Genomic DNA, 21401 nt, shown 5'->3' with positions numbered 1-21401 from the left:
ACTCGCTGAAGTACATGAACTGCGACATGCCGCCGGTTGCCGCGAGGCACCATCGCCCGGCAGCGGGCAGCCGGCAGCAGGCAGCGCGCGGTTCAGTCGACTTCAGGTTGATGTGAAAGTGGAAGAACCAGAGACGTCGCAGAACCCGACAAAGTCGTTTGTGATTCATAATATCGTCTGGAGGCGCACACAATATGTTATATGATATAGATATCTATGTATTATATATTATTTAGATATAGAGCTCCAGGACTGTAACGCAAGTGTTGTACACTTCCTTGTTATTTGGATAACCGTTCTGCTGTTGGTGTGATGGCGCATAACATGTCGGACTCTCGTCTCTGGTATTTCTACAACGAGACTCGTATTGGGGGTTATCTCAGCCAAGGTTGAGAATGAATTGGGGGGAAGGAACTTTGGCTTTGACTCCCTCAAGAACATGAACCACGACAAGGAGGAGAAAGGGATCTTTGCCGGGCAGCACTTATGCACCTCCGCCTCCGGCGGTGGTCCCTCAGCAGGGCTCAAGCGGGAGACATTCGCCGCCAACAATCCCTTTCTCCTCAATGTCGTGGTTCATGTTCTTGAGGGAGTCAAAGCCAAAGTTCCTTCCCCCCAATTCATTCTCAACCTTGGCTGAGATAACCCCCAATACGAGTCTCGTTGTAGAAATACCAGATACGAGAGTCCGACGTGTTATGCGCCATCACACCAACAGCAGAACGGTTATCCAAATAACAAGGAAGTGTACAACACTTGCGTTACAGTCCTGGAGCTCTATATCTAAATAATATCATGTAATACATAGATATCTATATCATATAACATATTGTGTGCGCCTCCAGACGATATTATGAATCACAAACGACTTTGTCGGGTTCTGCGACGTCTCTGGTTCTTCCACTTTCACATCAACCTGAAGTCGACTGAACCGCGCGGTGCCTGCTGCCGGCTGCCCGCTGCCGGGCGATGGTGCCTCGCGGCAACCGGCGGCATGTCGCAGTTCATGTACTTCAGCGAGTCAAACCAAAGTTCCTTTCCCCCAATTCCTTCTCAACCATGGCTCAGATAACCCCCACGACAGTCTCGTTGTGGAAATACAAGACACGTCAAAGAACCGACAAGAAACACTTGCGTTACAGTGTGTATTCACATTGATGTGGACGTTGAAGAACCAGGAACGTCGGAGAACCCAACGCGGTCGTTTGAGATTCATAATATCGGCTCACACAGCTTTTGGCCGTGATAATATATGTTATATGATATAGATATCTGTGTAGGCTATATGATAATATTTAGATATAGAGCTCCAGGACTCCCGTGTGTTCTAGAATATTTACAGAACACGGCTAAAGGCTGTGTGCGCCTCGCCATTGCGATACATCCACTGTAAACAGAGCGCACATTGGTGGCTGCAAGCTGCTCAGGGCCACACCCCCACCCTCCTCCTTGACACGCCCACCGAAACAGCGCATTTGGGGGAAGCTCAATGTGCGACTGGCTCGGAGTGGCTGTAACTCTGCACCACGGCTGAATTTAGGGAACGTCTTTGAATACTGTGTTTGTTGCCCACTAATACCTATATTAAAGAATACTTAAAATAGCATGTCATGGGACCTTTAATATAGGTATTAGTGGGCAACTAACACAGTATTCAAAGACGTTCCCGAAATTCTGCCGTGGTGCAGAGTTACAGCCACTCCGAGCCAGCCGTACGTTGAGCTTCCCCCAAATGCGCTGTTTTGGTGTCTGTAGCTATAATGCAAATGAGGAGGAGCGAGGCGGGTCAAGGGGGAGGGTGGGGGTGTGGCCCTGAGCAGCTTGCAGCCACGGTACCATGCGCTCTGTTTACAGTGGATGTATCGCAATAGCGAGGCGCACCCAGCCTTTAGCCGTGTTCTGTAAATATTCTAGAACACACGGGAGTCCTGGAGCTCTATGTCTAAATATTATCATATAGCCTACATAGATATATCATATAATATATATTATCACGGCCAAAAGCTGTGTGAGCCGATATTATGAATCTCAAACGACCTCGTTGGGTTCTCCGACGTTCCTGGTTCTTCAACGTCCTCATCAAAGTGAAGTAGACTGAACCGCGACAAGGAGGAGAAAGGGATCGTTGCCGGTCCTAGGAACCTCCGCCTCCGGCGGTGGTCCCTCAGCGCCGGGGCTCAAGCGGGAGACATTCGCCGCCAACAATCCCTTTCTCCTCCATGTCGTGGTTCATGTGTTTGAGGGAGTCAAAGCCAAAGTTCCTTCCCCCCAATTCATTCTCAACCTTGGCTGAGATAACCCCCAATACGAGTCTCGTTGTAGAAATACCAGAGACGAGAGTCCAACGAGGAAGTGTACAGCACTTGCGTTACAGCCCTGGAGCTCTATATCTAAATAATATCATATAATACATAGAATTCTGTATCATTTAATACACATTATCACGGCCAAAAGCTGTGTGCGCCTCCAGACGATATTTTTAATCACAAACGAGTCACGACTTTGTCGGGTTCTGCGACGTCTCTCTTCCACTTTCACATCAACCTGAAGTCGACTGAACCGCGCACTGCCGGCTGCCCGCTGCCGGCCGATGGTGCCTCGCGGCAACCGGCGGCAAGTCGCAGTTCATGTACTTCAGCGAGCCAAAGTTCCTTTCCCCAATTCCTTCTCAACCATGGCTGAGATAACCCCCAATACGAGTCTCGTTGTAGAAATACCAGAGACGAGAGTCCGACGTGTTATGCGCCACATAACACCAAAAGCAGAACGGTTATCCAAGTAATAAGGAAGTGTACAACACTTGCGTTACAGTCCTGGAGCTCTATATCTAAATAATATCATATAATACATAGAAATCTATATAATTTAATACATATTATCACGGCCAAAAGCTGTGTGCGCCTCCAGACGATATTATGAATCACAAACGACTTAGTCGGGTTCTGCGACGTCTCTGGTTCTTCCACTTTCACATCAACCTGAAGTCGACAGAAGCGCGCGCTGCCTGCTGCCGGCTGCCCGCTGCCGGGCGATGGTGCCTCGCGGCAACCGGCGGCATGTCGCAGTTCATGTACTTCAGCGAGTCAAAGCCAAAGTTCCTTTCCCCCAATTCCTTCGCAACCATGGCTCAGATAACCCCCACAACAGTCTCGTTGTGGAAATACAAGAATCGTCAAAGAACCGGCAAGGAACACTTGCGTTACAGTGTGTATTCACGCACGCACGCACGCACGCACGCACGCACGCACGCACGCACGCACGCACGCACACGGCGCTCGCACGGTCGAGTCTCATTGGCGGGCCAACGTCTCTGGGCGGGCCAGGCAGAGTAAGGGGAGGAGCTGAGATTCTTGGTGACGTCATGAATACAGACATTCCAAATCAGCGCGCTTGAGCCTCTGTTTTTTCAAAGGCGAGCAGAACAGCTAGTGCTCGTTTTACACCAAACGCAAGTTTTAGCCACTGGGGGACCATAGGCAGGCTAGGGGAACTCATATTTATGTTAGAAAACCTCATAAATTGAGATTTTCGGGCCATGGGACCTTTAAAAACCTTAGAACATATTGTTTTAAATTTTGGTAGAACCTAAAGCAGCAACTGCACCAAAAAGTGACAGAAAAACCCAGGAAATATGATATATCTTGGTTTTTTTCCTGTGAATTGGCTAAATGTATTCAACCCAAGCGGAGTAGCGTAAGCTTCCATTCAATTTTGATTGACGGGTATCGTGACACGCCCCCTTCATATGATTCCCATTTGGGCTAAATTAGTTTAGCCCAAATGGGTCATTCAGGCCAAGCACAGTAGCGTAAGCGGCAATTTCATTGTGATTGACCGGTGTTGTGGCACGCCCCCATTTGGGCTAATTTCATTTAGCCCAAGCACAGTAGCGTAAGCTTCCATTGACGTTTGATTGACAGGTGCCCTGACACGCCCCCTTCATATGCTTCCCATTTGGGCTAAATTAGTTTAGCCCAAAGGCTGACCTTGGACTTACAGCTAGCACAGTAGCTACAGTACAGTGACCTCGACCAGTCACAGCACAGTAGCGCAAGTGCAGTATGGTGGGCGTTAGCATGAAAATGAACGAAGTGGATTATTTACCTTCTAATCGGTTTTCTTTAATGTCTTTGGAGGAAAAATTGGAAGTGAAGAGATTGGGGACACATCATCCAAACGATGTACATCACACTAATTAATTAAATGCTGACTCATCTATATAACATCTTATTGTTACGCTGTGCATTACGGAATGCACTGCTTTTACTGTCAGGAGTGCGGTCAGAATATGGCCGGTAATAGTGCATTTGTAAGCGGGTCAACAACGTTTCGTATCGAAACATTAACGTCACATCCATGTCCTTCATCATTGACGGCGACACAGACGTCTCTACCAAAGAGTGTGATCGGCTACAGCCGCATTTTGCGCAAAGGGAGACCGGTCAACATTTTAATTGTTTAATACTTTAAGCACAAAAAAAGTTTTATTTTGCTTAAAGGGACTCTCACCTTTGTTGCATTTGAGAATTACAGCACATTCAAATCATCCCGCCTTCCTCAAATGCCCCACCCCCTAAGCGTTAGTACAAAAATAAGCGTTCTTTTTTAGAGTACAAAAGTTCTAGACTCCCATGGGTTGTGTTTAGACTCCCATGGGTTGTGTTTAGACTCCCAGGGGTCATAATATCTACCAGGGGTCTAGTAAACAAGAAATTTAGCAGGTGGCTCACTATAATTTTATGGGCTTCGTGTGATACCGTTTTGAGGCCCCATGTTGAAGGACAGTGGTCCCACTGAGTATAAGAAAGGTGTATGAGCATTACAAACAGAGTAGCGGGACAACGTAGCGTCTGAGGCCGAAATGGGTCCCCTAATCGGACTGAATGGTGCGGTTGTTTGCCAACGGTCTGGAGGTCTTCCTGGAGCTCCAGATTAGCGGGACAACGTCGCGTCTGAGTCCGAAATGGGTCCCGTAATCGGACTGAGTGTGGCGGTTGGTTGCCAACGGTCTGGAGGTCTTCCTGGAGCTCCAGAGTAGCGGGCAACGTCGTATCTGAGTCCGAAATGGGTCCCGTAATTGGACCTTGATGACGCGGGCCCGAATGCGCCACAAGAAGCAGACGGAAAACCTTATATATCCATGCAGCAAACAGACAGGTCTGTCGGCCAATAAGGTCCTTCGGTCCGAAGAATTTTATTGGTTGAAGTTTTCACTAAATATTATGAGAGTAAAATAATTGTTTGTTTTTACTCCTGGTGGGTCTGTCTTGCATATTAGAGTGTTATTACCTTATTAATACCAATTTAACCTTATCCAAAAAAAGTGTAAAAATGCAACAAAGGTGAGAGTCCCTTCTAATGGTTTAGTTCGAAATGTTCAATTTCAGCTCAGTGAAGCACTTTAAACACCTTATTTTTCTTTTTATTTATAATTGTGCTTCAAATAAAGACACGCATTTCTCTACACATTATTCTTGTTTAAAAATCATTCACATTATATGAAAGTTATGAACAGAGATATAAAGGTGACCTCATGGCGTCTGGAGCCCTGTGAAGTATTGATAAATGTAATGCATTCGTTAGCCCACCCACCCAAAATCACCACCAGCCGTCACTGATGATAATTGATTGATGTATGAACTGTTCCATCAATTGACAAATGCATTTTACAAGTGCGTTAAGAGTGGTGGGGCGTGCACTTATTTTCCTTAATTTTCCAGAACTTATTTAGAAATGTAGAAATCATGGAAGTAACTCACCAGGTAGTACGCAAGAACGGACTTAACACTGCTCACTCGCATCGTCCAGCGGATGGGGCAAAGCGGGCGCAAATTGTTCCCACCTGCAGGCTTATGGAAAGAGTCAAACCAAGCCAGTCTTTTTGGTTACTCTCCGTTTGTTTTGATCAGCTCTTTGACTGTCTTAATTGCATCTCGGCCAGAGCCGGGCGATTAATTGATTTTAGAGCTGTCAAGCGATTAAAATATTTAATCGTGATTAATCGCATTAATGTCATAGTTAACTCTAATTAATCGCGATTAATCACAAATTATTTTTCTATGCTAAATATCCCTTGATTTTTTTGTCCCATAATTCTTCTCATTTTAATTCTCTTATCAACATGGTGAAGTGCATCGGCTTCACCAGTTATTTATTTATTTTTTTATAAAATAATTGCGTTAATCGCGCGATAAAAAATTGAACGCCGTTAAATTTGGTTTGCGTTAACGCCGTTAATAACTCGTTTAACTGACAGCTCTAATTTTTATTCGTAATTTGAATTTATGGTCAATAATCGATTGTTTAAAAAAGAATATCGATTACTGAAAGAAAAAAAAAAGTGGGTGTCTAGGGTTTGGCTAAAGTCTGTTGCAACTGGTGTTGTTTTTGGTGGCCTGTTTTTAACTTTTAGTTTCTAGTCTAGTGTTTGCGTCGAGCTGTCATTTTAGTTTTTATTAGTTGTCACGTTTAGTCACACTTTTTTCAGTCTAGTCAAGTATCAGTTTACTAAAAGTCTGAGCATTTTATTCTTATTTTAGAATTATCCATGACTGCTCTACCCCCCGTGAAAATCGACAAGATATACTATTTAGTATAACCAAACGTCCCACCAATATATATACCACTTGCTTACTCTCTATATGTCATTCATGGTTTTATATTTATAATTGTATTTTACTTTACATTTAATTCTTCATTATTCAGGCATTACAGAACTTTCATGGTCATAAATAAAAAATACGAACTGCAGTTTAATTTCTTTGTTTGTTCTTGAATTGACGTAGAATGGAGCAAAGACTCCTGGGATTGGGAAATGCGTTTATCCAATAAACAGATGGAGGTCAATTTTCGGAAATGTTGGTGGGATGTATGAGTGGCCCCACGTCGAATGGTATGACCCAAGATACGTCAGACAGCGCGCAAATTCGACGGTACTGCTTTGTCATTGGTTTACCCAGGTGCCATGGCAACACCATTGCTACCTCTCATTGACAGAATCTTTGAGAACGTTGTAGACTGGATCAATATAAGTCGCGGGGAGACAAAGCTCTGTTTGTTTGTATATTTTATTTACGTGACCATATTTTTGTTTTATGTTAAAAAAAAAGAATCAAAGAACCAGTTCTTGTTTTGGGGAACCAGTTCTTGTCGTTCACGTTCGGGATTCGTTCGTTGTGAACGAATCGGTCGCGACCGACTCATCCCTAATGGCAACACTACAAATCGTTTGGAATGTAATAGGATGGGAAGCACTGGCTGCATACAGGGGAATTTGTTGACAGAAAAGAACAGACCCTGTACTGAATTATGCCAACTACTGAACAAAAAAACGCATCAACTCTAACCTTCTGGATGTGTTCAAGACTGGTAGTCACAAACCAAAAAAAAAACCTGTCCAGTACGCATAGCTCTATGGCTGTTAACACTGTGGGTTGGACTGTGAACGTACCTGAATATAAAAGGTGGAGGAGGTTATGAAAGGTTGCTTATAAAAATGGTTGATTATGTGTGTGTTCAGGCCAGCCATCACCTCCTACTTAGGCTTGTTTACTTTGAGGAAAGCGCTTCTTTCCAAAATGGTCCTAGCCCTGTTCCTGCGGCCACAGGAGAGGCAACCAGTTACACTGAAGACCCTCTCTGTGGGTCTGAGAGGCTGGCATCGAAAGGGGCCAAGGCCAGAGGTTTAAGTTTTGGAAACTAGGGCTGGGTATCACTAGGTACCCCACGATACGATACTATCACGATATTTTACCCACGATAACGATAATATCACGATACAGCGATTCTGCGATTATCGATATATTGCAAGAAATTTCACCCACGATACATCACGATATCTGTGTCACTGAAGAAATTCAGAATTTATTACAAAAACATTTTATGCAAAGTAACAGAAAATTAGAAAACAAAATAAATGCAGAAAACATTTCATTGCTTGGTTTCATTCGCTCTGTTTACAGTGGATGTATCGCAATGGCGAGGCGCACACAGCCTTTAGCCGTGTTCTGTAAATATTCTAGAACACACGGGAGTCCTGGAGCTCTATATCAAAATATTATCATATAGCCTACATAGATATCTATATAATATATATTATATCCGCCAAAAGATGTGTGATCCGATATTATGAATCTCAAACGACCGCGTTGGGTTCTCCGACGTTCCTGGTTCTTCAACGTCCTCATCAATGTGAAGTAGACCGAACCACGACAAGGAGGAGAAAGGGATTGTTCCCGAGCAGCGCTTAGGCACCTCCGCCTCCGGCGGTGGTCCCTCAGCGGGTCTCAAGCTGGAGACATTCGCCGCCAACAATCCCTTTCTCCTCCATGTCGTAGTTCATGTTCTTGAGGGAGTCATAGCCAAAGTTCCTTCCCCCCAATTCATTCTCAACCTTGGCTGAGATATCCCCCAATACGAGTCTCGTTGTAGAAATACCAGAGACGAGAGTCCGACAGAACGGTTATCCAAATAACAAGGAAGTGTACAACACTTGCGATATATATATCTATATCTAAATAATATCATATAATCCATAGAAATCTATATCATTTAATACATATTATCACGGCCAAAAGCGGTGTGCGCCTCGAGACGATATAATGAATCACAAACGACTTTGTCGGGTTCTGCGACGTCTCTGGTTCTTCCACTTTCACATCAACCTGAAGTCGACTGAACCGCGCGCTGCCGGCTGCCGGCTGCCCGCTGCCGGGCGATGGTGCCTCGCGGCAACCGGCGGCATGACGCAGTTCATGTACTTCAGCCAGTCAAAGCCAAAGTTCCTTTCTCCCAATTCCTTCTCAACCATAGCTGAGATAACATAACCCCCACAACAGTCTCGTTGTGGAAATACAAGACACGTCAAAGAACCGACAAGAAACACTTGCGTTACAGTGTGTATATTCACACAAACACACACACATGTGGCGCTCGCACGGTCGAGTCTCATTGGCGGGCCAACGTCTCTGGGCGGGCCAGGCAGAGTAAGGGGAGGAGCTGAGATTCCTGATGACGTCAAGAATACAGACATTCCAAATCAGCGCACTTGAGCCTCCGTTTTTTCAAAGGCGAGCAGAACAGCTAGTGCTCGTTTTACACCAAACGCAAGTTTTAGCAATTGGGGGACCATAGGCAGGCTAGGGGAACTCATTTTTATGTTAGAAAACCTCATAAAGTGAGATTTTCATGTCATGGGACCTTTGAATATCGATATTTGGCGTCAGCATATCGATAATGTCCCGCAAGACGAAATATCGCGATATGTCGCAGTATCGATATTTTGGCACACCCCTATTGGAAACGCAGTGGAACAACGCTGAGTTAACCAATACTCCATACCGGATTCCTCAACCTCAGCACTTGTAGCAGTTGTCTGGTGGGACTCAGACAGCCTCAACATGTATATGAAATTAAGTCGTGACTAGTTTCATAAATGCTGAATGAATTTCTAGCATCATTTCACCCCCCCTTCCCTGCTGCTCATAGTGACCATTGGCACCGTCGTGCTCCGCCTCGGAGTCCTATTCAGAAGTTGTGGCACTTGCAACATCTGCATGTGTTTGGAATGAGGGCACCATATTGCTGCCATTGTCAGGCATTGTTGTGAGGACCTTCTCTCTGGGGATCCCCCATTCTTCCATTGACTCCTCTATAAGTGTACTACTCAACTCTGCAGTGTGAGTGTGAACCATCTCCTTCAGGTTCAGGAGTTTGTGGTGAGCCTTGTTGTCCTCAGGGTTGAAGTAACAGGTGCTTACTTCAGGAAGGATGCTGTAAACCCCTTTTTAGTCCAAATATCCAACCCTGTAGTTATTCTGCATGCTGTGGCCAGGTTTTGTTTGATATTTTCCTTCTCTTTGTACATTTTAAGTTAAAAGTTGCAAGTCTTTGTGGCACTTTTAACTTTTTGTCCATTTTCAACAATTCGTGCTGGGACTCCTGTGCGACCTATCCACTGCGCTATCCCCTCCTCTTTGGTACGTTGCTCTGGGGAGTGGTTGTTGTACATCCTTGTGGCAAAGAAATCCTGAACACTAGTTGGCTTGTCCATCTTCCTGGGCAGGACTTGCTTCACTGATACTCTTTCTGGAATCTAGCACAGGAGTATACACAATGTCAGGACAGATGCAGGCTCTGGAAAATCGAACTGTTGTAATTTTGGAAGGGTGGCCGGGTCAGAGTGTGTGTGAGCTGGAGGCAGAGCGGGAGAGATAAGCAGAGTAACGAAATAGTAGCCAGCAGGCGCGGTTCGAAACTGCTGTACATCTAAAGCTAACGTCTAAAGCTAAGTACAGTTACGTTAATGTCTTGACTTACCTCGATTTCATGATGGAATGCCTTGAGCTGTCTGTTTTTATTCGTCAACAATATTGCATTATGTATTTAATTAGTTATTGTCACATGACCAACATTTAATGACATGACATGAAACATAAATATGAGTTCCCCTAGCCTGCCTATGGTCCCCCAGTGGCTAAAACTTGCGTTCAACCAATCCAACCATTTCTGCTCTCGCTCTCGCTCTCTCTGGAAGTTTAATTGCATGTCATGAATATTCATTAATTTTTTTGTACCAAAACCGACTCGGAGGTCATTCATTGCTATTAGGGACCAACGCAAAATCAATGAAAAACGATGAACTGAAAACTTTAAGCAATATAACACGAGTGTGAGTGGGGTTGTTATTTTATTTTTATTTTATTATTGGGGGGGGGGGCGCCGCCAGAGAATCAGGGTAAGGTCAGGGCAGGGCTCCAGACTAACTTTTTCCTTGGGTGCGCCTAAGTTTTTAATTTGGGTGCACCAGCACGTATTTATGGTGCACCCAAGTTTTGAGTTGTTGATGGGGGGTGGGGCGGGCTTTAGACCGTGCCTGCCTTGCGCTGAGTTGTTGACGGGGGGGGGGGGGGGGGGGGGGGGGGGCAACCGGGCAGCTGCACCGGTTGCACCGTCGATATTTACGTCATTGATTAATAATATTTTGACCATTAAATATAAATGCCTTAAATAAATGCCGAATCTGTATCTCTCATAAAGAATATCGTCAGACAATGCCAAGGGATCGGTTCTGTGCCGAAAAACACTGTCTCCGGAGAGACGCCTGTACGATAAGTGTGCCGAGGTCCATGGGAACACCCACAAATGGTGACGCCATTATCGGAGGAGGGGCTAGGAAGCTGCGCACGCCGATATAAGTAGCCGATCTCCGGGTAGACTCGCTGAAAAGCTGCTCCCGACCAGGTTTGGTGGCGAGCGTAAGTCACCATGGTGATACAGCGACGCTTAAAGAGATCGACTTTCATGGAACAGCTAACCCAGGCTTTCAGCTCAACATACCTCACTAACCCTCTAATAGAGCTTCGTAGTAAAGGGCCCTGGATTGTGCTTCGCGGGATTGTTTACCGGCGTTGCTATTGTTACCGGTCTTGCGTGTTCCAACGGTTTATTAGGTATCTAATAAATCGCTGTCTAATCAATACTTCATTCACTGCCTCTTCCGTGGTCATTACAATATTATGAATAGACTGCTCTGTATAAAAAAAATAATTATACCATACATTTTCAGTTGCACCGGTGCGCCCAAATAAAATATTTGGTCGCACTACCCCGAATTCTAGGCGCATGTGCGCCCAAATTAGGCGCACTCTGGAGCCCTGCAGGGGGGCGTTTGCTCAAAAAAGGTTGAGAACCACTGCGATACATCCACTGTAAACGGAGCGCATGGTACCGTGGCTACAAGCTGCTCAGTGCCACACCCCCACCCTCCTCCTTGACCCGCCTCCCTCCTCCTCATTTGCATTATAGCTACAGACGCCAAAACAGCGTATTTGGGGGAAGCTCAATGTGCGACTGGCTCGGAGTGGCTGTAACTCTGCACCACGGCTGAATTTCGGTAACGTCTTTGAATACTGTTAGTTGCCCACTAATACCTATATTAAAGAATGCATAAAATAGCATGTCATGGGACCTTTAATCGATAAATCGGGTTTGGTTTGAAAAAATTAGATTTTATTTTAGGCCAAATCGCACAGCCCTAATCTCGGCATGTGTTAATTTTTCAAATGGCATCTTGAAAGGCAAGGTTCATGTTGTGGCCATTACAATTAGGGGTGGGAAAAATAATCGATTCTTCGATGCATCGCGATTCTTGCTAGAACGATTCCGTCTCGATGCAGATAAATTAATAATCGGAATAAAAAACAACAACCCTAACCCTTTTTGCCTGCTGCAACATTCTGTTCGCCAGAGAGGGATAATTTTTGTAATTTTAAAATCATTGAATTTATCTTCAGTGTATTGGCCAATCTGATTTGTCTTGACACGATTGCGATTCAGCCTACGCATAGCATGCGTGCAAACTCACAGCCAGACACAAGAACTCCTTCTAATTCAAGAGAAGCTTTTCCTTTAATGACATATAAAAGAAAGATTAGAAACCTATTTTTTACATGCTTCCATATTGTGTTATAATGCAAGCTGCATTGATTATTGCATTGTTCATAGGAAGTCATATTTGTGACATCTGTTGATGTCTTTAATGATCCTCACAAAAGTAGGAAGTGATTAGCAAACTCTGAGTAGCAAACCCAGATGTATATACCATATATATTTTTGAAAATCACGCATGGAAATGTACATAAAAAAAATTGTTGCATCGATAATCGCTTCAGAATCGAATCGCTGAGCTCATAATCGGAATCGAATCGTGAGGTGCCAAGAGATTCCCACCCCTGATTACAATGCACGTAAATTGCCCCTTCTTGTATGCTCTTGACCTTGTGGGAATATGCTGCATCACAGCTGATGTAAATCGTTTTTAAGAACTTGGATGGCTCCCCTTGCCTTCACCACTATGTAAAGGATGTCGGTTGGGTTTACTGTCCAAAACAGTCATTTCTCAAAAGGATCAGAGGTTAAATGGGTGAAAGCTGTGGCTGATCTGCGGTCATTGTTATCCCACCTCAGGAGTGGACACCCGCTGCCTGACCAAGAAGATCCGGGAGAAGGGGACCCTGCTTGGCCGGCTGGTGATGGACGGCACCGCTGAGTCCAGCGTTCCCATGGACAACCCTGACCAGAGAAACCTGGTCAGGGAGGTCTCCATGAAGGTCAGTCCCTCACTCTCTCCCTCTCACTGTCACTCTCTCTCTCTCACTCTCTTAATCATGATTTGTGTCCATGATCTCCAGGATCCTCGCGTGTTCAACGCAGAGGGTCGTCTGCGCATCACGGCGGTGGACTGCGGCATTAAGTACAACCAGATCCGCTGCCTGGCAGAGCGGGGGGCCTGCGTCACTGTGGTGCCCTGGGACCACCCTCTGGACAGTACAGGTCAGCAGGTCACAGCCGCCCAGGGCAATCCGTCAGATTGACCTGGAGATTAGTTATGTCAAAGTCAGATAAGTGAATGCGAGTGAGGTTCATTGTTTCGTGATCCCCATTGATGTCATTAAATGTGGAACAGCTCGAAGATGAACTGGTAATGACCAGTGATCATCAGCACAGTCCCCCACCCCCCACCTCACCTTCCATGTTTAAATCCATTGTAGATTTTGACGGGCTGTTCATCAGCAACGGGCCGGGCGACCCCCAGTTCTGCCAGGCCACCATAGAGAACGTGAGGAAGGTGGTGTGTGTCGAGCAGCCCAAGCCTGTGTTCGGTATCTGCCTGGGACACCAGCTGCTCTCCCTGGTCATCGGTGCCAAGACCTTCAAGATGAAGTCAGCATTCTTCTCTCACTTACACCAACACAATACAATGCAACACTATGGGCTGACATTCCACTGTTAATCAGATGACACTCAGATTTACATTCACATCAAGCCTGCCCACATATTGTCTTTATCCAACCTGGTCTGCTCCTTAAACGCCATTAATTGGATGACGAGATAAAACTGAAGCTATTCTGATTTCCACCCTTAACACTTTGAAAAATGTTAGGGGAAAAAATAGGAAATCTTAAGTTATCTATCCCCGGCTATTTCATCACCTCACATCTGGGTGTAATACTGCTCTCCACTCTCTCATTCGATTCACACATCTTAATAATCACCAAAAAGTCTTTCTTTCATCTAAAAAGCACCTTCAAACTCTGCCCCTCCGTAAACTCAACTGAAATTCTGCTGCAAGACTACTCACCCACATCTGGTCCTTGGTTCACATCACTACCATCCTCCAGCAGTTGCATTGGCTCCCTGTCCACTACCACATTCAATTCCAAATTTTTCTCCTTGTCTATAAATCACTTCATAATCTGGCCCCATCCTATCTATCAAACCTCCTTACTCCATACCGGAAATCCTGCACTCTTCGTTCTTTAGATGTCTGTTTCTTAGCAGTCCCCACATCTCGGCTTCGCTCCATGGGTGACAGGTAGTGGTGCAACGGTTCACGGGTTTCCCGTGATCCGTACGGATCAACCCTCACGGTTTGGGACGCAAGTGATCTGCAGATCGGCTGATAAAAAAAAAAAAAGTTGTGCGTTCACGTGATCAGCGCATGTTTAAAGGACAATTCCGGTATTAACAACATCAAGTATCGTAGCGAAATACAGTTTCTGTTGTGTTTTATTTGGCGTTCCGTAAATCCCATTGGAACCGGACACATTTATGTTTGGTTGTAGTCTTTTCGCTCGGTTCTCCGTATCAACAGTAGGGCTAGAACCGAGCGAAAAGTCTACAACCAACCCCCTTGCAATGAGCAGTGAGTCTTCCAACCGAAATCAATGGATTTACAAAATGACAAATAAAACACGACAGAAACTGTATTTCGCTACCATACTTGATGAAAAAAAAGAAGATGAGGATGTCTGCATTGCCTGGGGAGAGTGTAGACTCTAAACTCTCCCCAGGCAATGCAGAAGTTGTAAATCCAGGGTTAGGGATTATTTACTATCCATGTTAAAAGAAGGAATAATGCCTCAGACTGCAATTTTTTAAAAAAATTGACTATGCTTAAAAGAAGCAGGATTATTACCTAATTTGTCACTTTATTTTGTTTTGACACATTTGAAGATTTTATTTAAAGTCACATTTGTCTTATCTTTTTTGTTGTTGATCCAAAAATGATCCGACCTGTGACTCAAAAACCGTGACACAATCCGAACCGTGAGTTTTGTGATCCGTTGCACCCCTAGTGACGGGGCTTCAGTGTGGCAGGCACAATCTTGGATACCTATTGTATTTCTGAGAAATCATATTACCTATTTGTAATGGGTAATATTGACATGTCACTGCGAATCAGTGGCTGAGGCTGCATGTGGAATACCTATCAAGAGTATTATGAATTATTATCTATGCACTTTCAAACTAGATAAAGATGTAAGCCCAGAGTCAGATGGCCTGTGGAGTATTCTGCTACGTCATAACACAGGGATAACGAAGCCCTTCTCCTGAACCCTGCGCAGTAGCTATATGAATGGTTGGAATTGGCTTTGGCTAAAAGCGTATGCCAGATGACCTGAATGTAAACGTAGCAGCCCTCCTCAAATCCTCTTTCCCCCCACCTCCCAAGACACCAGAGCAATGTGCTGTGAATGTGAGCTTGTACCTCATCAGGCCGGCCCAGGGCTCGTCCTCAGAGACTACCACCTCTTGTTATGAGAACTCAGGACAGTGTTTGTGTGTGTGGCCTCCTAAAACAGTCTTGAAGAATTGTTGCTTGGACTGTAATACAACTGCAAGGTCGCAAGGTGTGTATTGTGAGAAAGCCCCCCCCCCCCCCCCCCCCCCCACCACCACCACTGCCACAATAAAACATTCACAGACATTATTGATGGGAAATAGCCCTTATCTGGAGTCGCATGACGGGAGTGCTTGGTTTGTAGAAAAAATCCCCTTAGTTTGTGAATGCTGTCATGCTGGACTAGATTGTGTGTGGGACATTTCGGCAGATGTGTGAACTTTCTCCTTCCGTTGGGATGGGATTAGACAGGGTCCTCAAGATATGAGTTGCAAAGTTTTTTGAGTGTCGATGTGATATGTTTTGTGATGTTCTCTAGTGCGACTGTTAATATTACGATATTAGGATTCAATATTGAGTGTTACGTGTGGTTTAAAGTTGGGGTTGGAGGTCTACAGATCTCGATGTCCTGTAGTATTTGAACGGGTTAATTCAGAAAGTTGATGCTGATTGACCATTAGCCAATCTGCTATATGGTCCTCTGTAGGACGGTTCCCCTGTGGTCTGTACCACTGGCTGCAGTTCCGTCGTTAACAGGTGTAATGAGCCCCGCCCCCTACGTCCTCAGGTATGGTAACAGAGGCCACAACCAGCCCTGCATCCACAAGGGCACGCAGCGCTGCTTCATCACCAGCCAGAACCACGGCTTCGCTGTGGACCCCCTGACCCTGCCCACGGACTGGGACGTCCTCTTCACCAACGCCAACGACCAGACCAGCGAGGGCATCGTGCACAACACACAGCCTCTCTTCAGGTACCGGGACTAGCACTACCCTCACAGGAAGGTACTCCAGGTACCGGGACATAGCACTACCCTCACAGGAAGGTTCTCCAGGTACCGGGACATAGCACTACCCTCACAGGAAGGTTCTCCAGGTACCGGGACATAGCACTACCCTCACAGGAAGGTTCTCTAGGTACCGGGACATAGCACTACCCTCACAGGAAGGTTCTCTAGGTACCGGGACATAGCACTACCCTCACAGGAAGGTACTCCAGGTACCGGGACATAGCACTACCCTCACAGGAAGGTTCTCCAGGTACACTGACCCAGACCAGAAGGTTCTCCAGGTACACTGACCCAGACCGGAAGGTTCTCCAGGTACACTGACCCAGACCGGAAGGTTCTCCAGGTACACTGACCCAGACCGGAAGGTTCTCCAGGTACACTGACCCAGACCAGAAGGTTCTCCAGGTACTGGGACAGACCAGAAGGTTCTCCAGGTACTGGGACAGACCAGAAGGTTCTCCAGGTACTGGGACAGTGACCCAGAAGGTTCTCCAGGTACTGGGACAGTGACCCAGAAGGTTCTCCAGGTACTGGGACAGTGACCCAGAAGGTTCTCCAGGTACTGGGACAGTGACCCAGAAGGTTCTCCAGCTACTGGGACCCTGACCCAGAAGGTTCTCCAGCTACTGGGACCCTGACCCAGAAGGTTCTCCAGGTACTGGGACAGTCACCACTAGCCTGGACCAGAGGTTATTTCCAGAGATGTTTCTTTCCTCCTTTTTCTTCACATGACCACAATGTCTGGATGTAATTCAACCTCAGAACAAACACTAATGTGTGGACAACACACAAAAACAATTCCTTAAATCCTTTTTGTGAATGTTTAAGGTAGAATTCTTCTGCCTCTACAGAGTTCTGCGTTCTTTCTATAACTTGTTTGCTGCTATGACCGATGTTCCTAGCGACCTTCTCTCTGTTTCCTAGTGTCCAGTTCCACCCGGAGCACATGGCCGGGCCCACCGACCTGGTGGGTCTGTTTGACGTCTTCATCGACACGGTCCGCGACCACAAGGAGGGACGGCCGGGGGCATCTGGTAACAACAAATTCATGTTCACATCAACAGAAATACGCACCTGGAATATTTGGTATATGAAAGTGTATTACTTTGTTTATCAAAAGTAAAATATAAATCTTTGTTATAATGATGACCAGGGAGGGTTGGACAACCTAGTGTAAAGCACAGCGCTACCAAGTCAACCCGTCCCTTGTGTAATAGAAAATATAAAGGATAGACGCAGTCACAGTAGGTGCAATTTAAGACATTATGAATCAGGCAATACAATTACATTATTTAATACGTTTGCAACCACAAAAAGTTGAAACTGTGGTTATAAGCTTCATTAAACAGCTAGTAATCCATCATTTATAATTGTCTCCAACAGTTCCCTGGCACCGATGCGTAGAGGGAAGCAATCTAGACTGTAGCGGCATGAAAGTGTTGTTGTAATGGAGTTTGAAACCCTTCTTGTGTTCCAGTAAAGCAGAGGCTGACCGACCACCTGACCTTCCCTGGGTCGCAGAAGCCAGAGGACTTTGTCCGGCCCAGGAAGGTCCTGATTCTGGGCTCTGGGGGGCTCTCCATCGGCCAGGCTGGGGAGTTTGACTACTCCGGGTCCCAGGTAATGCTCTCACCTCGCAGCTCATGCGTCTCATGACCGAAAGTTGTAGTGAATGGTAGTAACAATGAATTAAGGTTATTTACACTTGATTTTTTAAATGTCTATAAATAATCGACCCTTCTTGCATGTGCAAAATTTTATGCAGAGCTAAATGCATAGAGTTTAACCGGGCGTGCGAACGTGATTCAATTATTAACGTTTTTTGATTGAGAACAACTCCCACAATTCTATTGTTGTGGCAGAACGGTTTTGTGTTAAATGTGCATTTGTTTCAAGTGTTTCCACAAATGTTTAATGATGTTCTCCTCTTCCAGGCGATCAAGGCGTTGAAGGAGGAGAACATTCAGACTGTGCTGATCAACCCCAACATCGCCACCGTGCAGACGTCTAAAGGACTTGCCGACAAGGTCTACTTCCTACCAATCACTCCGGAGTACGTCACACAGGTGAGCCCGGCCTGTGATTGGCTGTTTGAACCGTGACATGATGGCTGCTACAACAGATTCAGAGTTTATCGCAGGCTCGGGTCCACACAGTTTAATGACAGTTTAACCCCCCCCTCCCCCCCCCCCCCCGACAGGTGATAAAGAACGAGAGGCCCGACGGCGTCCTGCTGACGTTCGGCGGGCAGACGGCGCTGAACTGCGGCTGCGAGCTCACCCGGCTAGGGGTGCTGGAGAAGTATGCGGTGCGCGTGCTGGGGACGCCCGTGGCTTCCATCGAGATGACGGAGGACCGCAAGGTGTTTGTGGAGAAGATGGAGGAGATCAGTGAGCACGTGGCCCCCAGCGAGGCGGCCCTCTCCGTGGAGCAGGTGAGGGAGACCTGGGGGTGGTGGTGTCGATTCTCCTAGAGCGGTTAGTCGGGGGCTCCTAAGCATCTGGCTGAATCAGTGCATCACTGGATACACACAAAATGATGTGCTGTTTAATTATTGTGTTGCCATATCTTTAGTAATATTGCTGTTGCAATGGCTTAATGCGCATTCCTGCTCTGTCCCTCCCCTTTCTCTCGCTCTCTCTCCCTGACTGTAAACCTGTCTCTCTCCATGGCTGTATATCTGTCTCTCTCCCTGACTGTATACCTGTCTCTCTCCCGTCTCTCTCCCTGACTGTATACCTGTCTCTCTCCCTGACTGTATATCTGTCCCTCTCCCGTCTCTCTCCCTGACTGTATACCTGTCTCTCTCCCTGAGTGTATACCTGTCTCTCTCCCTGACTGTATACCTGTCTCCCTCCTGTCTCTCTCCCTGACTGTAAACCTGTCTCTCTCCCTGACTGTGTACCTGTCTCCCTCCTGTCTCTCTCCCTGACTGTAAACCTGTCTCTCTCCCTGACTGTATATCTGTCCTTCCCTCTTTGTCCCTGTCTGTATATCCCTCTCTCCCTGTGTGTCTCTCTCCCTTTGTGTCTCTCTCCCTGTCTGTCTCTCTCTCCCGGTCTGTCTCTCTCTCTCTCCCGGTCTGTGTCTGTCTCCCTGTCCGTCTCCCTGCGTGTCTCTCCCTGTCCCTCTCTCTCTCTCTCCCTGTCTCTCTCTCCCTGTGTCTGTCTGTCTGTCTGTCTGTCTGTCTGTCTGTCTGTCTGTCTGTCTGTCTGTCTGTCTGTCTGTCTGTCTGTCTGTCTGTCTGTCTGTCTGTCTGTCTGTCTGTCTCTCTCTCCCCCTGTCTGTCTCTCTCTCTGTGTCTCCTCCTCCCAGGCGCTGGCGGCTGCAGAGCGGCTGGGTTACCCGGTGCTGGTGCGTTCAGCGTTTGCTCTCGGTGGACTGGGCTCTGGCTTCGCCAACAACGGCGAGGAGCTTATCACGCTGGTCACAGCGGCTTTCGCCCACACTACACAGGTCCTAGTGGACAAGTCGCTCAAAGGCTGGAAGGAGATAGAGTACGAGGTGGTCCGAGATGCCTACGACAACTGTATCACGGTAAGGTTTCCCTATCTTGAATACAAAACATTACACATTTCTGTAAGAGGCGGAAAAACTAGATAAAATAAATGTCATAAAATATCAATACCCATTTGTATGTTATGTTATCTCAGACCTAGGCAATGCGATGTATATAGTACATGTATTTCATATGTATGCGTTTGCTGCTGTTTGTAGGTGTGCAACATGGAGAACATCGACCCCCTGGGCATCCACACGGGAGAGTCCATCGTAGTGGCTCCAAGCCAGACGCTCAACGACTATGAGTACAACATGCTGAGGAACACGGCCATCAAGGTCATCCGACACCTGGGCATCGTGGGAGAATGCAACATCCAGTACGCCCTCAACCCAGAGTCTGAGCAGGTGGGTGGGGGCTCACAGCAGCACCTGAGCTCTGGGTACACGTGAACACGGGGGGGGGGGGGAGGGGGGAGGTTAGCCTGGAGTTCAGTTCTTTATTCTTCCCCGGGAAAAATTAGGTGTTCTAGATGATTGCAACATGTTCTATCATGCGTGAGGCCTGTATTACAGCTATGACCCGATAAATAACCACAGAACCTTTTTCCTTCTTCAGTACTACATCATTGAGGTGAATGCCCGTCTGTCTCGGAGCTCGGCGCTGGCCAGTAAGGCCACTGGCTATCCTCTGGCCTACGTGGCCGCTAAACTGGGCCTGGGGATTCCTCTCCCTCTACTGAAGTGAGTCTCTTAGCACAGGAACAAAACAAAACCATGCATCTTTCTGCATAGTGCGATCATAAACCATGTTGTTCACCTCCAGGAACTCTGTCACCAACTCCACCACGGCTAACTTTGAGCCCAGTCTGGACTACTGCGTGGTGAAGGTCCCCCGCTGGGACCTCAGCAAGTTCCTCCGGGTGTCCACCAAGATAGGCAGCTCGATGAAGAGCGTGGGTAAGAGCCCCCAGCCTGGGCCTCAAAGGCCTGGGTTTGAGGCACTTGGGTTTTGATATTTGATAGTATGTGTTGTTTGAGGAAATGCTTATGGAAGCGTCTAGTGCAGCCCTCTGTATACAAACGTATATGAACCCCCTTATGATTTGGACTCTTAATCACCACTAATGTTGACTCTTGTTGAACGATGTGAGTGGAAGCCATTTAAGTCAAGAGTGACTGGATCCATCCTAGGGCCCTGAGAGTTGGTACCGCTGCGCCACGGTCACTGGCTCTGTTCCTCGATGGGCGCCTCACACCGTGGCAGAGTGAACACTGCCACTGTCTTCTCAACCGTCTCGTCAGGTGAGGTCATGGCGATCGGCAGGCGCTTCGAGGAGGCCTTCCAGAAAGCACTGAGGATGGTGGACGAGAACTGTGTGGGCTTTGACCACACCATAAGGCCGGCTTCGGAGTCCGTAAGTAAAGGGG

The 21401-nt window shown here is 46.6% G+C and overlaps 1 protein-coding gene across 2 annotated transcripts in view; it reads left to right on the top strand.

The window, feature by feature from the left end:
• Nucleotides 1–21401, top strand: part of cad (carbamoyl-phosphate synthetase 2, aspartate transcarbamylase, and dihydroorotase) — a 46744-nt gene that overhangs the window by 2723 nt on the left and 22620 nt on the right. For both annotated transcript variants that reach the window (XM_030345302.1, XM_030345301.1), the window contains exons 4-16: nt 12967–13109; nt 13191–13332; nt 13551–13722; nt 16251–16436; nt 17397–17506; nt 17950–18092; nt 18407–18538; nt 18673–18906; nt 19788–20009; nt 20190–20378; nt 20590–20714; nt 20797–20930; nt 21276–21388. In XM_030345302.1, coding sequence (XP_030201162.1) covers nt 12967–13109; nt 13191–13332; nt 13551–13722; nt 16251–16436; nt 17397–17506; nt 17950–18092; nt 18407–18538; nt 18673–18906; nt 19788–20009; nt 20190–20378; nt 20590–20714; nt 20797–20930; nt 21276–21388 — 2045 coding nt within the window. The remainder of the gene's footprint in view (nt 1–12966; nt 13110–13190; nt 13333–13550; nt 13723–16250; nt 16437–17396; nt 17507–17949; nt 18093–18406; nt 18539–18672; nt 18907–19787; nt 20010–20189; nt 20379–20589; nt 20715–20796; nt 20931–21275; nt 21389–21401) is intronic.

The sequence above is a fragment of the Gadus morhua genome, chromosome 21 (genome assembly GCF_902167405.1).
Source record: "Gadus morhua chromosome 21, gadMor3.0, whole genome shotgun sequence".
Lineage (NCBI taxonomy): Eukaryota > Metazoa > Chordata > Actinopteri > Gadiformes > Gadidae > Gadus > Gadus morhua.
The sequence above is the reverse complement of the archived record's forward strand: the minus strand, read 5'-3'. Positions and strand labels throughout refer to the sequence as shown.